Source organism: Pelobates fuscus, chromosome 10, assembly GCF_036172605.1.
Source record: "Pelobates fuscus isolate aPelFus1 chromosome 10, aPelFus1.pri, whole genome shotgun sequence".
In the NCBI taxonomy this organism is placed as follows: Eukaryota; Metazoa; Chordata; class Amphibia; order Anura; family Pelobatidae; genus Pelobates; species Pelobates fuscus.
The window spans coordinates 102,437,172-102,458,563 of record NC_086326.1 but is presented as its reverse complement, the minus strand read 5'-3'; the positions used below and the strand labels follow the sequence as shown (position 1 = coordinate 102,458,563).

At 40.2% G+C, this 21,392-nt stretch overlaps 1 protein-coding gene across 2 annotated transcripts in view; it reads right to left on the bottom strand.

Moving 5' to 3' along the window:
* VSTM4 (V-set and transmembrane domain containing 4) overlaps positions 1-21,392 on the bottom strand; it is a 57,486-nt gene that overhangs the window by 23,810 nt on the left and 12,284 nt on the right. For both annotated transcript variants that reach the window (XM_063434064.1, XM_063434065.1), the window contains exons 2-4: positions 20,641-21,030; positions 19,048-19,104; positions 15,504-15,611 (exon numbers count right to left, since the gene is read on the bottom strand). In XM_063434064.1, the coding sequence (XP_063290134.1) occupies positions 15,504-15,611; positions 19,048-19,104; positions 20,641-21,030 (555 nt within the window). The remainder of the gene's footprint in view (positions 1-15,503; positions 15,612-19,047; positions 19,105-20,640; positions 21,031-21,392) is intronic.

Here is a 21,392-nt window from a genome sequence, read left to right as displayed (position 1 = left end):
CGCAGAGGAGGAGATCGTAAGAAACTTTTACTTCAACGGGAAGTCTATTGGATTAAAACTTTGAATACTGTCCACCCTAAGGGTCTCAATGAAAAATGTGCCTTATCAGTATTTTTAGGATAATTCCTCTATGTCTATACTTAGCATCTGCTACTTATCTATGGTGTGCTAAACTTTAATGTGACAACACTTCCAGTATATTAATTGTTGCTACATGTGTTAGCTACTGTATTGACAATACCATGTCATTATGTGTCCAGCTCAATATGCCTAATATGTACAATTATATTATGTTACTATTTTCAAATAGTCACTGTGTGTCAAGTCCTGTACCAACTCATTCCTATTGCTATTACCATGCTATAGCTATTCTGTTGAGGTTATGTTGTCTTAGCACTAAAACATTTTTGCCACTTAAAAAAGTGCCAGTACAAGCTATTACTATAAGGTTGACGGTACTCTGTTGCTACTCCCACCAAGTCCTTCCCTTATAGATAAGATGCATTCTAACTATCCGTCTATTATACTAATAATTTGTTAGCTCTGTGATTCACCATCTTGTCCTGCGAGTATTTGTTTTTAATAATTAACTGCTTAGTAACTTTCTATTTATACAAGCTTTTTTACACTACTGAATCAAGTACCTGGGCAACACCGCTGGCTAAGGATGATGAGAGTTAAAGTTCTGTTTGTAATCACGGTAACCTCAAACCATGCATACTGGATATTGCCAGGAAATGGTTGGAACACAAACACTCCCCTCCCCCCTTCCCTCTGAGCCCCAATTATGCAGATACAAGGGCAGAGTGGGAGACAGCCATGGCCAGCTGTGCTACATCCAGACACTGATTCAGTAAGTACACTCCTGTGGTGCATATTTAATTTAATTTGAGTGTTCAGTTTGTTTTGGAGGGATCTGGGGTATATATTCTCTTGTCTGCACATTTGTTACATGTTACCTGTCCTGATGAAAGCTCCATGTTGGAGCTGAAACGTTGATATTTTATATGGAATAAATAAAAGCTAAATTTTACTACTTCAACCAAGTCCCAGGAGTGTGATTGTTTCTACACCCATATATATATATATATATATATATATATAATCCAAATGAAATAGGCTGCTCTCCGGACTTAAAAAATTCAATCTTTATTAAAGTTGATTAAAAGCTACGACCAACGTTTCGGTCCCCGTTCAGGACCTTCTTCAGGGTCAAAATTCAGCAGGACAATACAACACATTACACATACTACCAATATATACCATTAATAATTAAGTAAACTACTCACCAAAAGTGTTTGCCGCCTAATCCGCCATCACCCAGTGTACTTCCGGGTATGCGCGCGCACCTCTGAACGTGCCCCGCCTCCCGTTACGTGATCATGCGTGTATTACTGCCTCGATCACCAGGAGCTGCGGTTTCTATGGTGATGATACACAAACGTGCATTATACATAAATCGGATGTGCTCCCAATTCCTAATACTATAAGGGGAACATAGTAAAGTGCTAAAAAGTGCATATTATGTATGAAACATAACCCTTTAATTCCTATGGTTATTAAATATAAAGTGTATAGACTTGTTTGATATAAAGTGCTTAAATTGAGTGTCTAGCAGCCGTTATTAATATATAAAGTGCCCAGTGTCAAAAAAGCTTCAAAAATTAGTGCTTAACGTGGATCAAACTAAAAAATAGTGCTGCCACATACCATATAACTCTAATCCTATGGTACATAAATCTATAATTATTTAAATACTATACATTCATACATATAAGATAAAAGCATTACTATTAAAAACTTTCTTAAACTTTTTTTAACTAGCTGGTTATCCTACAGAAAAGAGTGGTAAGAGATATTCTCGTTCAGTCCCAGAGGTGACACAGTATTCAATTGATTGATCCAAAACGCCTCTCGTTGAAGTAACAACTTGCCCCTATTACCCCCTCTCCGAGGGGGAGGGATGTGGTCTATCCCTATAAACTTTAGGGATGCCAAAGGGTGCTTTTTGTCCAAAAAGTGCTGTGCGACGGGTTTATCTGTTTGTCCATCCCTGTACGCTAACCTTATGCTTGACCGGTGACCCCTGATCCTCTCGCATAGGGGTGTTTCAGTCTTGCCCACGTAATGTAAACCACACGGGCACACCAATTTGTAGATTACATAAGGAGTTTTGCAGGTAATGGTGTGTCTTATCTCATAGACCTTATTGGTATGTGGGTGATTGAACTTTTTTGCTGTGATCATGTGCCCACAGGACACACATCCCAAACATCGAATGCACCCCCTTATGTTGTGTTTGTCCACTTTGGAGTAACTTTCAACTGGGTCAGTATGCACCAACATGTCTTTGAGGTTCTTGCCCCTCCTATAGCATATCAGTGATTTCTCCTTAAAAATCCTGGGCAAACTTTCATCCAAGGCGACCATCCTCCAATTGTCTTTGACAATCGCTGTAAATTCACTTGAGGTATTATGAAATGTCATCGGGAATACCATCCTCTGTATGGGATCCTTACTGGTAGGTACCGGAGCCATTTTAGCTTTCAACAGTGCCTGTTCCAACCCCGACGGTCATAGCCTCTATCCAGGAATTTTTCAGCCATCACCTGCAATTGTAACTCAGCTTTACTCTTATCTGAATTGTTGCGTATAACTCTTTGGAATTGAGCCTTAGGGATGGATTTTTTCAACGGTACTGGGTGTGCACTGTCTGCATGCAGCAGAGTATTGCGATCTGTCGGTTTTGAAAATAATGTATGTTGTATTGCCTCAGATGCAAATGTAAGCTCCAAATCCAAGTACTGTACACTAACTTCACTAACATTTACCGTGAATTTAATGGGTGTTTGCAATGAGTTGAGCTGCTCTATCATAAAATGTGCCTCACTGCAAGTACCTCTCCAAATTATCAGCAGGTCATCTATGAAGCGGTAGTAGCCAATGATCTTGTCTTTGTACGGAGTCAGAATGTATGTTTGCTCGTATACGTACATGTACGCGTTGGCGTACATGGGGGCCATAGCTGACCCCATCGATGTGCCCGCTATCTGCAAATACCACTTATCCTCAAATATGAAGTAGTTGTTATACAGTACCAGGGATAGAAGTTCCAATGTAAACTCAATCATAGGACCTTGATAAACCGTCGAGTCGCATAACACTTGTCGCATAGCATCGATTCCATCTATGTGAGGGATGGCCGTATACAGGCTGTTAACGTCCATGGTAATGAATACAAGAGGTTGGTCCCCAAATTCCAATGTCTGGATTCTACATAGAAGGGTCTGAGTGTCCTTGATGCAGTTCAGAAACAGGAGAGGGCACAAGGTCAAACATGGCGCGAGGAGGCAAACCCCCGCATCGGAGGTGAATCCTATTTTCAACCTCTCAGACAGACAATTAAATGACACAGAGAAGAAGATCCTAAGTAAAGGACTATCCTACGTCCCTACCAATGTAGTGAATCCCTTTAAGTGGAACACTGAATTATTCCAATTCGGGAGGAACATGAGACTCAAGGAATTTTTTCATAACATTAATAAAGATAAGCCAATGCCGACGTCAGGGGGCTTGGAGAAATTTAAATCCAAGTCCACGTTTGATCCACAATCTAATAAACCGTCCATTAGGACATTTTTGGCAACTACATCCAAGATGACACAAGAAGTAATATCTAAGCGGCGAAAAAAGAAACATAACATCAGTAAAAAGGAGCGACAAGTCCTGGATAGTCTATCAAAAGACCGCACTATTGTCATCCGCTCAGCGGACAAAGGCGGCGGCGTAGTCCTTATGAATTACACAGATTACGCGGAGGATTTATATCATCAACTCCAAGATCTGAAGACTTATCGTCTCTTGCCAGGTGATCCTACAGCTGAAATACAAAGGAAGATCAGTGATGTTACAGATATGGGCCTCAGGGCTGGATATATTAGTCTGGACCTACATAAGTTCTTGAACAAGCAACACCCCCGGACTCCCATCATATACAGTATACCGAAAATCCATAAGAGTATGCAGAAACCTCCGGGACGCCCCATAGTGTCCGCTATAGGAGGCATCTTAGAGCCCATAGCACAGTGGTTAGACCATATGTTTAAAGGACCTGTGGAAGAGTTGGATACCTGCATCAAGGACACTAAGACCCTTCTATGTAGAATCCAGACATTGGAATTTGGGGACCAACCTCCTGTATTCATTACCATGGACGTTAACAGCCTGTATACGGCCATCCCTCACATAGATGGAATCGATGCTATGCGACAAGTGTTATGCGACTCGACGGTTTATCAAGGTCCTATGATTGAGTTTACATTGGAACTTCTATCCCTGGTACTGTATAACAACTACTTCATATTTGAGGATAAGTGGTATTTGCAGATAGCGGGCACATCGATGGGGTCAGCTATGGCCCCCATGTACGCCAACGCGTACATGTACGTATACGAGCAAACATACATTCTGACTCCGTACAAAGACAAGATCATTGGCTACTACCGCTTCATAGATGACCTGCTGATAATTTGGAGAGGTACTTGCAGTGAGGCACATTTTATCATAGAGCAGCTCAACTCATTGCAAACACCCATTAAATTCACGGCAAATGTTAGTGAAGTTAGTGTACAGTACTTGGATTTGGAGCTTACATTTGCATCTGAGGCAATACAACATACATTATTTTCAAAACCGACAGATCGCAATACTCTGCTGCATGCAGACAGTGCACACCCAGTACCGTTGAAAAAATCCATCCCTAAGGCTCAATTCCAAAGAGTTATACGCAACAATTCAGATAAGAGTAAAGCTGAGTTACAATTGCAGGTGATGGCTGAAAAATTCCTGGATAGAGGCTATGACCGTCGGGGGTTGGAACAGGCACTGTTGAAAGCTAAAATGGCTCCGGTACCTACCAGTAAGGATCCCATACAGAGGATGGTATTCCCGATGACATTTCATAATACCTCAAGTGAATTTACAGCGATTGTCAAAGACAATTGGAGGATGGTCGCCTTGGATGAAAGTTTGCCCAGGATTTTTAAGGAGAAACCACTGATATGCTATAGGAGGGGCAAGAACCTCAAAGACATGTTGGTGCATACTGACCCAGTTGAAAGTTACTCCAAAGTGGACAAACACAACATAAGGGGGTGCATTCGATGTTTGGGATGTGTGTCCTGTGGGCACATGATCACAGCAAAAAAGTTCAATCACCCACATACCAATAAGGTCTATGAGATAAGACACACCATTACCTGCAAAACTCCTTATGTAATCTACAAATTGGTGTGCCCGTGTGGTTTACATTACGTGGGCAAGACTGAAACACCCCTATGCGAGAGGATCAGGGGTCACCGGTCAAGCATAAGGTTAGCGTACAGGGATGGACAAACAGATAAACCCGTCGCACAGCACTTTTTGGACAAAAAGCACCATTTGGCATCCCTAAAGTTTATAGGGATAGACCACATCCCTCCCCCTCGGAGAGGGGGTAATAGGGGCAAGTTGTTACTTCAACGAGAGGCGTTTTGGATCAATCAATTGAATACTGTGTCACCTCTGGGACTGAACGAGAATATCTCTTACCACTCTTTTCTGTAGGATAACCAGCTAGTTAAAAAAAGTTTAAGAAAGTTTTTAATAGTAATGCTTTTATCTTATATGTATGAATGTATAGTATTTAAATAATTATAGATTTATGTACCATAGGATTAGAGTTATATGGTATGTGGCAGCACTATTTTTTAGTTTGATCCACGTTAAGCACTAATTTTTGAAGCTTTTTTGACACTGGGCACTTTATATATTAATAACGGCTGCTAGACACTCAATTTAAGCACTTTATATCAAACAAGTCTATACACTTTATATTTAATAACCATAGGAATTAAAGGGTTATGTTTCATACATAATATGCACTTTTTAGCACTTTACTATGTTCCCCTTATAGTATTAGGAATTGGGAGCACATCCGATTTATGTATAATGCACGTTTGTGTATCATCACCATAGAAACCGCAGCTCCTGGTGATCGAGGCAGTAATACACGCATGATCACGTAACGGGAGGCGGGGCACGTTCAGAGGTGCGCGCGCATACCCGGAAGTACACTGGGTGATGGCGGATTAGGCGGCAAACACTTTTGGTGAGTAGTTTACTTAATTATTAATGGTATATATTGGTAGTATGTGTAATGTGTTGTATTGTCCTGCTGAATTTTGACCCTGAAGAAGGTCCCGAACGGGGACCGAAACGTTGGTCGTAGCTTTTAATCAACTTTAATAAAGATTTAATTTTTTAAGTCCGGAGAGCAGCCTATTTCATTTGGATTATTTATCATTTTGGAGCTTTGGACTGGCGCCCGGCATTGGCTTATGGTACACGTGAGTGCTGGGGATTTCAAATATTTTTTATATATATATATATATATATATATATAAACAAAAACTTTTAATGGATAGGTAGTGCTCTTATATTAAAAATCCAGTGCAGCCTAGAACAACGTAAAGTGTGCTGTCACTCCATACACTTAAATAGAAACGTGCACAAAAAACAAAGTGTTCAAGCGCACACAATGATTGGATATTATTTACCTTTTTATAATATATAGATATCCAATTGGATGTAGTCAAAATAGAGGTCTCTACATAAAATGGATAAACATAAAAACCAAAGGGCAATCTGTATTTAAATAAATACCAGAAGGAAAGTGAAAGTAACAAACTCACAATTTACAGAGCCCTTTAAGGATGGTTCTGAACCGTACAGGCTTTTTATCCATGATTGGGATAAACGTGAGGTCTTTGCTGGGATCAGAAGATTTCCAGAGGGAACAGGAATCAGATGCGTCATGGTAGAAAAAACTTTATTCCATGTACATACAAAGTAAACTTAAAAAAGCAGCAGCACAACACGTTTCGACCTATACAAAGGTCTTCCTCAGGTGAACTCTAGGGTAACAGTGCCCTACGTGCGGTTTATATACCCACAAACATAATTACAATTAAAACAGGTGTAACAATAATCCATCAGACCTAATATGGTCCAAATCATAAAAATATCATCAATATATCTTCTGTACCTGACCAAATTCGCGCCATAGCCTCCTTCTTGGTAAATAAAATATTTTTCCCAAAAAGCCATAAAATGATTATCGTAACTTGGCGCGAACTTGGTCCCCATAGCATTCCCCCTAATCTGAAGATGAAAGTCACCACTAAACAAAAAATAATTGTTCTTTAAAATCAAGTTAATATCCTCTAAAATAAATTGGATTTGTACATCTGACATATCTTGTGATTGTTTTAGAAAAAAATTCCACAGCTTCACAGCCTGTTTCGTGTTCTTGTGTTCTTATTGTGTACAGACTGGTAACATCACATGTTATTAAGATTTATTCATCATCTGAAAATCTCAAAATACTGTAAAAATACTAATATAAGCAAAAAATACTGATATAAGAACCAAGAAAGTAAAATTTATTATGTCAAACAGCACTTTAAAAAGCTATAAATGTAAATCCCTTATTACCTGCCACTCCAAAAATATGTGGCTACCAATATGTGGGCAAAACATCTAGAGCTTTAAACATAAGAATTAGTGAACATGCTAGGAATATTAAAAATGGTTTAACTAAACACAGTGTGTCCAAACATTTTTTAGAAAGCCATGGATCAGATCCAAAACATTTAGAGTTCCAGGCTATAGCAAAAGCTACCATTCATTGGAGAGGGGGAGATATAGCCAGGAAACTTAGAAGACAAGAAGTCAAATTAATTTTTGAACTACAAACTCTTACCCCTATGGGGTTAAATATAGCCTTTGAAATTAATTCCATTCTATAGCTTTTACCATATTATAAGATTCTTGTTTAAGTGGTTATACAATTCTGGGTTCTTTTTTTCCCTTCAGTCTTTTTTGTATATTTTAGATATGTATAGATATATTAATTAGTATTTTTTTAAATATATTTTAGACATTTATTATATATGTATTTTATTTGGACTTTTATATTAGTATATTATTATTGCTTCTCTCTCTAATTCTCCCCTTTTTTATTTCCTCTTTTGTATTTTTATGCTTATATGTATTGTAGACTTATTATGGACTTGATTTATACTACAACATTGTGTGGGAAATGTGTGATTCACCACACTGGGATTTGTGTGTCCAGTAGATAACAGACACATGAAATTGGAACATTCCGTTACCGCCCCCTGATGGACATAGATGATCGCCTATAAAAAAAGAACATATCCGTTTGAGTGACGCGCTGCTATCTTGGATGAGGCATTCGGGACTTTGCTATGACCGAAACCAACATCGAAAGCTATGACCGAAAGCCATGTTGAGTGGGGCGCTTGACATCCGGTTCGGACCATATTAGATCTGATGGATTATTGTTACACCTGTTTTAATTGTAATTATGTTTGTGGGTATATAAACCGCACGTAGGGCACTGTTACCCTAGAGTTCACCTGAGGAAGACCTTTGTATAGGTCGAAACGTGTTGTGCTGCTGCTTTTTTAAGTTTACTTTGTATGTACATGGAATAAAGTTTTTTCTACCATGAAGCATCTGATTCCTGTTCCTTCTGGAAATCTTCCGATTCCAGCAAAGACCTCACGTTTATCCCAGTAGTGGATAAAAAGCCTGTACAGTTGAGAGCCATCCTTTAAGGGCTCTGTAAATTGTGAGTTTGTTACTTTCCCTTTCCTTCTGTTATTTATTTAAATACAGATTGCACTGTGGTTTTTATGTTTATCTATGTAGAGACCTCTATTTTGACTACATCCAATTGGATCTCTATATATTATAAAAAGGTAAATAATATCCAATCATTGTGTGCGCTTGAACACTTTTTGTTTTTTTGCGCATGTGTCTATTTAAGTGTAAGGAGTGACAGCACACTTTAGGTTGTTCTAGGCTGCACTGGATTTTTATTATAAGAGCACTACCTATCCCTTAAAAGTTTTTGTTTATATATATATATATATTTATAAATGCGCAAAGTCTTGTACTCCAACTAACCAACGACTATTCTGTACTTTACCCGGTGCTCTGCCCCACTGTTGTACAAATGTCCACGTTAAGGTATAATTTGAGTTTTCTTTTAATAAATGCTTGTGGCACATGGTTCCTCGATATCGGAACATGCCGAAAAGCGCTCAGGTGTCTGGAAAGTGATTATCTCTTGTCCTTATAAATAGTATTATTTTATTTGATTGTATTGTTTTAAACATGTCCTAAAGAGGGTTATTTTACAGAACCGAAACATCAACTATTTGGCTTTTTATTCATGTAATTTTTGGATAATTTATTAAAGGAAAGCTTTTTAGAGTATACCTTGGATTGCTGGCGTATCCAAAAATGCTCAAATGCTCATGACACTGAATATACAGACACTGTTGATTAATAATGATGTAACTCACTAGTCTAATATTTTGCAGTTAACTCACTTAACACACTTTCCCCCTGCTTTTTTATAGTGTATTTTATTTTCTATATTAAACCTGCTTAGTACACATTTTCAAAATCACTTTTACCGTGAACTGTGTAAGGGGCCCCAAATGTTTGTTTGCCTAGGGCAGCATAAATCCTTGCAACTGCCCTGCACCCACTCCTGGCATACAGCTTCATATCATCCATGTAAAGGAGGTAACTGATGGTAATCTGTAACTGTATCCACTCCTCATCATGATCTGGCTAAGGGATCAGATCCTGGTTCTGACCAACTTTTCATTAAGACTACTCATTGGTGGATATCTCCAACTGTGAGGGTGACTGGTACCTGTTCTAGGAGCATGGGGTGGTCTGCTTTCAGGTCTAGTAGTCACTATTCCTTGGCGTTGCATGATGCTTCCTTTTCCCAGATGTTGTTTTAGTCCCAAACAGCAAGGGCCACCATTTTAATCTGGGTAATTCCCAGCCCAGGACTGCTACTCCCACTAAGCTCAGGTATCATTGGGACATGTGTGTAACAGTAAATACGTCCCTTCGTATTTTATGGGTAAATATTTTAATAACTTTGAGTGATTATGAAGACATCAAAATAGTCCAGATTTAAGGTTCAGTGCTATATAAACGTCTACAGGGCCCTAAGAGGGCATTATTTTCCAATACTAAACTGTGCTGTTATGTATCTTTTAGATTTAGATGAGTTCGTTTTAAGGTACAGTCAGGGCCGTCTTTAACGCGGGGCAAACGGGGCAGCTGCCCCGGGCCCAGTTGCTCCTGGGGGCCCAAAGCAGCTTTCTCGTGGGCCCCGCGATTTGTGCAGCCCCTATGGACCGGGCGGTGCGGCTCCTGCACACTGAGGAGGCTCCCCGGGTGGCCCATGCACTAAGGGCTACCCGGGGAGCATGTGTCAGCAGGGGCCCGGTCAGGTGCTGTGGCGCTTAAACAGCGCGACCGGGCCCCTTCCTGTTCTGCAGCCGGCTGGGAGTGACTATAATAGCCGCGCGGGAGGAGAAAGGCAGGGAGGGGAGTTCCAGAGGAGAACTCCCATCTGCCTCAGCCTGCCACTGGACCCCAGGGAAACCACTCTCCAGGAAAAGGTAAGAACCTGGAGGGTGGTTAAATGTATGTCTGTGTGTGTGTCAGTATGTGCGTGTATGTCAGTATGTCTGTGTGTGTGTGTGTGTGTCTGTGTGTGTGTGTCTGTGTGTATGTCAGTATGCCTCTGTGTGTGTGTGTGTATGTCAGTATGTCTGTGTGTGTGTGTGTGTGTCAGTATGTCTCTGTGTGTGTGTGTGTATATGTCAGTATGTCTGTGTGTGTGTATGTCTGTGTGTGTGTGTATGTCAGTATGTCTCTGTGTGTGTGTGTATGTCAGTATGTATGTGTGTGTGTGTGTGTGTGTCAGTATGTCTGTGTGTGTGTGTCAGTATGGCTGTGTGTTTGTGTCAGTATGTCTGTGTGTGTGTGTCAGTGTGTGTGTGTGTGTGTGTCAGTATGTGTGTGTATGTGTGTGTGTCAGTATGTCTGTTAGTGTATGTGTCTGTGTGTATGTCTGTCAGTGTATGTGTATGTGTGTGTGTGTGTGTGTGTGTGTGTGTATGTGTCAGTATGTCTGTGTGTGTGTCAGTATGTCTGCCAGGATATATTTGTGTGTCAGTGTATGTGTGTCAGTATGTATCTGTGAATGTTTTAATGTCTGTCTGTGTATGTGCCAGTACGTCTGTCTGTGTGTATGTCAGTATGCCTGTGTGTGTCAGTGTGTGTCAGTATGCCTGTGTGTGTCAGTGTATCTGTCAGCGTATGTCTGTGTATGTATGTATGTATGTATGTGTGTGTGTCAGTATGTCTGCCAGTATATATTTGTGTGTCAGTGACTGTGTGTGCCAGTATATATCTGTGAATATTTTAATGTCTGTCTGTGTGTGTATGTGCCAGTACCTCTGTCAGTGTGATTGCGGGTTGGGTGTAACTGGGGGGTGAGGCGGTGGGAGGTGCAGGGCCCTGGGGGCCCAAGATATTGCACTGCCCTAATCATATTATAGACTGCCCTGGGTACAGTATAGGTTAATGGTTAGTATTAGGGTAATATATATATTAATGGTTACTGTTTAGGTAGCATAGGGGTTAGTGTTAGGGTATTGTAGATCTTATACTTACTGTTCAAATAACATAGGGGTTAATAGATAGTGTTAAAGGTAATGTAATATTAAGGATTGATGGTGAGTGTTAAAGTAATTCAGATCTTAATGTTTACTATTAAGGATAGTGTAGTGGTTGATGGCTAGTGTTAGTAATGTAGATATTAATGGTTACTATTAAGGATAGTGTAGTGGTTGATGGCTAGTGTTAGTAATGTAGATATTAATGGTTACTATTAAGGATAGTGTAGGGGTTGATGGTTAGTGTTAGTAATGCAGATATTAATGGTTACTGTTAAGGTAGTGTAGGGGTTAATGTTTAGTGTTAGTAAAGTAGATATTAATGGTTACTGTTAAAGGGCCACTATAGTCACACAGACCACTTCAGCTCAATTAAGTGGTCTGGGTGCCAGGTCCCTCTAGGGTTAACCATGCCTGCTGTAAACATAGCAGTTTCAGAGAAATTGCTATGTTTACATTTGGGGTCAAGCCAGCCTCTAGTGGCTGTCTTCCGGACAGCCACTTGAGGCGCATCTGCGACGCTGGAGGCATATTATACCTCCATCACGCAGAGCGTCCATAGGAAAGCATTGAAAAATATGGACACTTTGAATGCGCGCGCGACACTGCCACGCATGCGCATTCCGCTCCGCTGACGTCAGACGGGGGAGCTGACGTCGGCGGGGGAGGAGAGGTAAGGGGGCCTGGCGGGGGAAGAAGGTAAGGGGATTTAACCACGGGAGGGGACCCTGAGGGTGGGGGCACCCTCAGGGTAATATAGAGTCAGGAAAACCGATTTGTTTTCCTGACACTATAGTGATCCTTTAACCCCTTAAGGACACATGACATGTGTGACATGTCATTATTCCCTTTTATTCCAGAAGTTTGGTCCTTAAGGGGTTAAGGTAGTGTAGGGGTTAATGGTTAGTGTTAGTAATGTAGTGTATGGGTTAAGGTAGGTGCTTAATGTTAGGGCAGCACTGAAACATACATATCCCAATGCGACTCATAATGCAAGGCTGTTACTGTCCTTGGCTGTACTTGTTTTTGCTGCTGCCATTAAAATAGTTGAAGTTTATCAGTGTAAAGTCTACTAATCTGGGGCAGACTAAGATATGTATCCAGCTCCCTAAACTGCCTGTGCATTATGGGAAAAAAACACAAATGACAGCAACATCCATGAAGTATGGCATTTGAACACATGGTCTGTCAATAACAGGTGTGAATATTATGCATTACATACTATGTATGTATGTGAATGTATTTATATATATATATATATACACACACACGCACACACGCACACACATGCACACTGGACTCAGAAAGTATTCAGACCCCTTAATTTTTTAAGTTGCAACTTCAGTTGTTTGGGTTATTTTATTTTTTCTTAATCCACACTCAATACCCCATAATGAACAACAAACAACTGAAATATGACATTGACATAAGTATTCAGACACTATGCAATACCACTTGCTCAGATGTTTCCTATTTTCTGGATCATCTTTGAGAGATTTCTACACCTTTACCAAATTAAAACCTGTACCAGATTAGACATTATTGGGAAAGGCATACCCCTCTTTATATAAGGTATCACAAGGCTGGCCACCAGGCCAAACTGAGCAATCGGGGAGAGGATCTACAGAGATGAATAGCAGAAACTAACCAAACCCAGGTATACAAAGTTTGTCACTTTTTAAAAAAAGACTTGAGGCTCTAATCACTGGCATAAGTGTTTCATCAAAGTGCTGAATTAGGGTCTGAACACGTATATCAATGTCATAAAAAGTAGTTTAAACAATTGAAGTATTAGGCTGAAACATAAAAACAGGGGGAAAAATAAAGGGGTACTTTCTGAATGCACTATATGTGTGTTTATATATATATATATATATATATATATATATATATAAATGTCTGTGTGTGTGTGTGCGTGTGTGTGTATATGCACACACATAAAGCATACACGGCTTTGTATTTGTGAAGGGAAGTTTCTCTCCAGCAATCTGAGGGTTATCTCAGGCTTTAGGTCCAGTTACTCAGAGGCCTCTTAAAACTTAAAACCAGAGCATAGGCTGCCAGGAAAAAAAGAGGAGGGGAGGCAGAGCCCCCAGAGTGATCCTCCAAACTGCTCCCACCTCCCCATAACATGGAACATCTACTGACATTTTTTTTTTACTTTTTTTTAATGTCTTACCCGCTGCAATAAATTACAGATTACAAATGAATGTTCTAACATCATTTATATTGTAATATTCTGACACTAATCCAGCGGTATGTTGCACTTCTTTCCTCATTTTATAAAATACCCCCTGTTATTTAAAGTTGGGATTTGGACGGCGCATAAAAGGAATATAAAATAAATGTATTCAGTTATTAAATATTAGTGGCTGAGAGACAAAGAAAAAGATACTGTACTAACAGAACAAAACAAACAAAAGTTACACTGGGGAAATTAATACTGTCTTATGAGCGCGTATAGGACGATGTTAATATCATCATGATCTGTATATGAATTCTAGGCTGTTATAAAGATACAATAGACCACAATACATAACAATATGTGATTAACTCATTCTTTGCCAGGAACAGAGTCTTGTATCTAAATTCAGTGGGATCTTGCACAATATACCATGTTGCATGCCTTGGGACCGCTTGTTGTGGATGACTCTTAGAGGGTTATTCATTAAAGAGTCAATGTTAGGCATTCAAAGGGAATTTCAAATTATATATCAAAATATATTACCTAGAAGAAATAGTTCATACTCTGCTGTGTTTTCGTTCTGGCATAAATTTGGAAAGTCACTTTGAATTTGCATTTGAATTCCCACCAATTCACACTTTATTGCATCCAATGTCACTGCATGGGGCTCACGGACACACATTGGAAAACACACAACTGAACTGTGTGATCTGATACTGTGCCTCATATATAAGATGTACAGATCAATACATTTGACTTGTGGCCTCTAGTTTTTAATAGCTGAGTGGAAACACACAGGACCCTTAAAGCGGCACTGTCATGCCGAACTTCCCTTTCCCCAATAGATTCCTCTTCTCTCCTTCTGTCAGGTGGTCAGAGAAATTTTCCCACAATTCTAAGCTTTCCTCCCTTTTCCCGCGATGCTTCCTGTCAGTATTCCCGAACGTCCTGTCACTTAGACAGAACACCGGCGAAACTGCTGAATTGTGTCCTATCAGATTTGTTCATTCTTGTTAGGACGCAATTCGGGACTTTGTTCTAATAAATTAAACTCCAATCTGATTCATGCCACGGCTGCATCTTGCAGCCGCTTAGTAGATAGCTCTCTTATTCCCACGGTATGAGGGAGCTATCTACCAAAAGGCTGAAAGATCTAAATTGGTCTTTCAGCCACATTTACTAATACTAAGTAATGATTACTTAGTATTAGTAAATTATGCCCCTACTTACTATACCGCGAGTAGGGGCATGTCTATTAAACAGTGAGCAGCCTCCCCCACGGCCCCCACCCCTGAGCATCGGTGGGGGCCCTAAAGGATAATGAGGGGGGGACCTATTGTCCTCCCTCCCCGGCCCCCACCCCTAAGCGGTGGGTGGGGGCCATTAATAACAGTAAGGGGGGTACCTATTGTCCTCCCCCCCCCCCGGCCCCCACTCCTGAGCGGTTGGTGGGGGCCATAAAGGATAATGAGGGGGGGGGCTATTTGTGGGCTTTGTGTGTCTGTGTGCAAGGGTGCGCACACGTGGGGAGAGGGTGCACGCATGCGTGGGGCACTGTGGCGTGGTGGCGCGGTAGCAGGTGAAGCCACCTCCCTGAAATGCAGTTTTGCAAGTTGTGATGTCTGATTTGGGATAAGGATATGTTCTTAAGGCCATCAAGATATGTATATGGTTAGATTGTCACTAATGCTCCTCACCTCTGGAACGTCTCTTCTGGAAAATGGTCTGGCACAGGAGAATGAGAAGAAAGATCAGGAGGCTAAGAATCCCCACACAGCAGAGAAGCACCGCATAGAGGTACAGATCTGCAGAGGTAGAAAGAAAAAGCATGATAACCACATATTTACTAAGAATGCTAATTTCTAGTTGCATGTACTACACCGTTAAATAAGCAATTTCAATGTATTTATTTATTTTTTCATGATTTAACATATAAAGGGGCATCAAAGCTTTTACAGTAGTGGGACTTATGATATGTATACTTGTAGAACCAATTATGCGCAAGTATTAGGTATTAAATCAGATTAGCAGGCGTCAGAGCTACATCGGGTAGCATGCTTGTTACATAATTTGTAAATGGAGAATATGCTTTTTTTAGTCATCTTAAAGAATTGCCATTTAACCCCTTAAGGACCAAACCTCTGGAATAAAAGGGAATCATGACATGTCACACATGTCATGTGTCCTTAAGGGGTTAAAGGGACAATTTAGACATCCCTTCATCTCATTGAAGTTATTATAGTGTCTTGACTAGACGTGTAATTTGTTTCAGTCCGAATGTGAATTCAGATTAATTTCGGGCAATTCAGACATTCGGATGCTTCAGAATGTCTGAATTGCTGAAGTTTTGAATTTCGGAAGTGCTGAACCGAATTGCCTAAGTCCCGAATTTTGGGAGTGATGAACCGAATTGCCGAAGTCACGAATTTCGGAAGTGCCAAACCAAACCGAATGGCCGAAGTGCCGAATTTTGGAAGTGCCGGAGTGCCGAATTTCGGAAGTGCCGAAGTGCTTCGGATTTCTGAAAAGTGGCAAAAAAAGAAAGGGAGGGAAAATTATGTGAATGATGACAGGGTTAGGGTAGGGTTGAGGTAGGGTTAGGTTAGGTGAAGGTTAGGGTAGGGTTATGGTTAGGGTTAAGTTAGGGTAAGGATTGGGTTAGGTTAGGATTAGGATAGGGTTGGCTTAGAGTAAGGGTAGGGTTGGCTTAGGGTTAGGGTTAAGGTAGGGTTAGGCTAGGGTTAAGGTAGGGTTAGGGAGCCCTACAGATTTTCTGAATTGCCGAACCGAGCCGAAGTCCCGAATTGGCGAATTTTTTTTCTTACCCGAATTTCCGAACCAAACCACATTTTTGGATCATGCACATCCCTAGTCTTGACTCTCCTGGCACCGTCCTTCCATTCAGTGCTTTTAATGTTTTCATTCTAAACATATCCCCTCTGTGCTGCTTGGTTTTAAAAGAGAGCAATAGCCTGAGCAGCAATGGGTGACTGTGATTGGCTGAAACTGCTTTCAGCTTATCACAGAGATCTATGCAGGTATGATTTGGTATTGCTAAATAAAAGTGTCTTTGCCATAGCCATGCACTCAGTGAAGGTGGAGCTGTGGGTGCCCAAGAATCTTGTTAAACTACTTAAAAATGGTTTAACACTGAATGGGGGGACAGCAACAGAGGACTCCAGACACTATAACTAATTCAATGATATGAAATAATATAATTAATTCATGTCACAGAGCATGTGTCAAATCAATTTTTCTGAGGCTTAACGTTGTAGGATGACCCCACAAAAGACCTATTATATTCATGTTTTATTCCAGCTAGGAATTGCAGGTTACAGGAGTTGGTCTATGCTTTGAATAGTATTTGAGTCACTTTTTCCATTAAGCAACCAATTCACGCATCCGCTTCTCCTACATAATTTTGACAAATCTACAAAACTCTCTAGGAAAAAGCAATATCTGTGATGGTCGAGGAAGTTACACAAAAATGCAGCCATGAATACAGAACAAGAATAAAATAAACACGCCACCATTAAAAGACAAGTATTGCTTCCATACTTCAATTCACCAACTATGACAATGCAACGTCCTTAAATAGCATTTAAACATTAATTCACTGTTTGCAAGGAAGGACATTTTTAGTCTAAACAGAATCTTTTCCATTTAACATAGGTTGGGATTCATGTTACACGTCACCTAGGCCTTGATTTAATAAGATTTTTCAAATTATTCAATACTGTTAGAAATACTTTACAAATGATTTATTTACAGAAGTCACCATTAAAGTCTATTTTAAAGTTTATTTTTGTAAATAAATCATCTGGACAGTTTTTCTAACAGTACTGAATAATTTGGAAAGCTTATTAAATTAAGGCCTAGTTGGGCCTAGCTGTGATTGTACCTATAGTAAGTTGAGCATGGAGAAAAATGAAATGCTAACAACGTAAGAAAAAAAAAAGCTCAGGTTCTATAAAGGCATAAGGCATACACGGGAGTTATCTCGTGACATAAGTTTCTACATTGGATAAGGTAAGCATTATAACGTGTGCAGCTGTAGGGCACCTTAGTCTATACAACCCATGGAGAGTAAAATAAAAATGGGGGTTCTGCCCCAATAAACTGAAGGGGGCTCGTGGAAAAGAGCCCAGCATGAAGTTCCCCAATCGAGTCCTGAAGGACCAAGAACCACAGAGACCTAGAGGTCTTGGTCCAAGCACGCACGGCCCAAGAGAAAAAATTTTTACCACAGGATGTGAGATGACTACTGATAATTTTTAGAGTACTCATGTACTGGCAAGTATCAGTCAACCCCCTACACCTCTGGTCCCAAGGCAGAAAAGGGAGCAGAATGAGATATCTAGGGTACCCCTCATCACCCCTGGGGGTGCAGGCCTTCCACCTTCCTCACACCAAACAAGGCCTCCTTTCCACGAACCTCTCAGAACAGCGGGCGCTCAAAGGACCAGCCAGTCCAGCAGGCCTCCCTTCAGTTCCAAAAAGGCAGACAGCTCTTATCACTCTTTATGCCCCTCCATCACTGGCCACTCCTCTGATGGGCCTCCTCTGATGGGCTGCTCGTTCCCACGTCCACCGATCCACTGCAGGCCCTTACAGTCCAGCCCGGCTGGGCTTACAGCGACGGAGAGCACTGTCCTCCAGGCCCCCTCCTAACCCAGAGTCATAGGCTACAGCTATATGGTTGGGGGCATCCCACTTCAGTTATCACAGCTTCTTATCGGCTAGCCCCCATGGGCACTTGAACAATGCAGGAGCAAATCTCTGTGTAAGTAGGCACAGAGCACCCTAATCCACTCCCAAGGAGGGCAGGAAGGGTGTCCCGGCTGTTAGAACTAGGCCTCCAGTGTAGCCTTAGTAAGCAGGGAGCTGTAAGTAACCCCAGAACAAATGCCACAACAGCAGCAGGCAGGCCGGGATAACCCCCCAAGGAAGAGAAGCCGGTCCACAGAGCAATATGTTTATTTTTTCTATTTGAAATTTATACCCTTAAATTATGCAAATATTCTACTGTATTCATGGTTAGCCACATACCTGTTTCTATACATCAAAGGGGCACATACTGATTTAAGTGACATAGTTTGCCTATTACACATATCATATACATAGTGATACAAACAAAACATACAAAAAAATAAAACATGATTTGCAGTTTTTAAAGTTATCAGATTGTATAGATTGTTTCTCTTTTTTTCAAATTCCCCATTATTTATTTAATCATTTTACCTTGAAATAATTTCCATGAGAACAGTTTTTTCTCCTCGGAAATAATAAAAGTTGAAACTGCAAGAAAAGGAAAATGAAGCAACATAGACAACATTACATCACACATGAAAGTCAAATATAACACAGATGAAATGTGGTTCTGAAAGTTTTGGAAGAAACTAAATTGATCACATGTCAATTCTGTAGTGGATGGTAAGAGTTTACCAATTTCAGATAAACACATTACTGCACATACAAACTTCTCACCCCTAAATTAAAGGGTTATATGACCACCCCCTCCTCTTCCCTACTTGCAGAATCATGGTCTGTAATTATAAAATGGAAAACTAGTGACATAAAAATCCAGGATAGAACATTACACAGCACAGAGTTTAGTAAAATGGAATGAGACACAGTTTGGTAAATAGAAAGACAAGGCAATAGGCATTTTGATTCTTAGAAACATAGCACAGAATCCTATAATGCAAACTTGAGACAAACCACCAAAGAAAATTAGACCATAAGGGAATCAGCACTATATGGAAACCAGCCTTGAGACAGAATGCAACAATATGACCATTTTAGACCACATCTGGCAGAACATAAAATAAAAAAACTACCTTTTAAAAGTACTTAACATCAAATGAAAATCGCTATATAATTTATGCTGTTTAAAAAAAAAAAATTACAGACAAGCATGCAAGTATTGGTTAGCTTTCTAGTGATTAAAAAAAATTATTTTGTTCTACATGTCATATGATTACACAACTAGAAACAGGTGGCTGAAGTGGAATTCAGATGTCATACTTAAAGGGACACTATAGTCACCAAAACAACTTTAGCTTAATGAAGCAGTTTTGGTGTATAGAACATGTCCCTGCAGTCTCACTGCTCAATTCTCTGCCATTTAGGAGTTAAATTACTTTTTTTTTATGTATCCCTACTCACACCTCCTTGCATAACTTTCCTAAACACTTCTGTAATGTTTGCATTTCCTTTATTGCAAATTTGGTTTAATTTATCATTTCTTATCTCGTTTAAAGTAAGTAACATGTGATTGAGAGTGAAACACAGCCAGTCACAGCCAGGGGAGGCGTGGCGAAGGCTGCATGGACAGCAAAAATCACAAAAGTGATTTAATTTCTAAATGCCAGAGAATTGAGCAGCAAGACTTCAGAGGCAGGATATATACACTAAAGCTGCTTTATTATGCTTAAGTTGTTTTGGTGACAATAGTGTCTCTTTAATGCAGTGTGTGATAGAACAGATTGATGGAAAACAAATTATTTCTCTTCTAAACTGAAAGAGATAGACAGTGGCTAGTAGATATATGTATTCAACGTCATATAAGTCAGCTAGCAATAGAAAAGGATACTAGAGTGCTTTTATATTGTTCCTAATATTGCAATGTTATAACTTAAAACTTGGATATTTGTTTCTTCAATTTTGACATATATATTATCTCTCCATATTATCACATATCACACTGGAAAAGGCGCACGTCAACAAGTATAATGCCATAGCATTAGAGAGTTTTAAAATTACTTCCTTTAGATGCGAAATGAATTCTAAATGTTAATGAGTGAATATAATCAGATATTTGTTTTGGCTCACCCCTCAGTTGGGTGGCTGCAGTGCCATTAGAAACAGCGGTCCAACGACTCCTATGTCGAGCCACCTCCTGAACACGACATATGTAATTCCCCTGGTCGGTAAGGTGCAGGTCATGAAGTGTTAGCCGATAGCGATGACCTCTGTCGAGGTTGTCACTGCTTAGGTCTCCCCTGTGGCTCCAGTTTGCAGCAATGTGTGCAGCGCCAGATTTTGTAATCCTTCCAATAACTTGCTCATGTCCAGGCTCTGTAGAGAAGACCCAACGTACAGTCAGCAGGCTGTCCGGCCTTCTCTTCTGGGATACAGAACACCATAATGAAGCATTTTCACCCACTGGGTGCCACGCCCATGGATATGGGGTCACTGTGACGTTAAGGGCATTTGAAAAACCTAGGAGAGAAACATAGGTGTCAGATAGGAAATACAAAGGCAAAAGAACTAAAGGAGGAGGGAGAATTTACAAAACAAAGCCAAGTATTAGTATAGTCACTAACCGTAAAAATGATCGGCTGCAGAAGAAAAATTGCTTTGTTGAAAGTATTTTGTCAAATTGAACTTTAATGTTAATGTTACTTGGATAGAGTATTTGTATACTGGCTGCTTCCATCTAAACTTGTTTAAATGGGCTCTGTAAATCAGTCATTCATAGCATGACAGGCTGCTTTCCTATTGTATTCTATGAGCAGATACAGAATCTCACAAAAGTAAAAAATATGTTATTATATCTTTTCATGTGACAACAGTAAATAAAC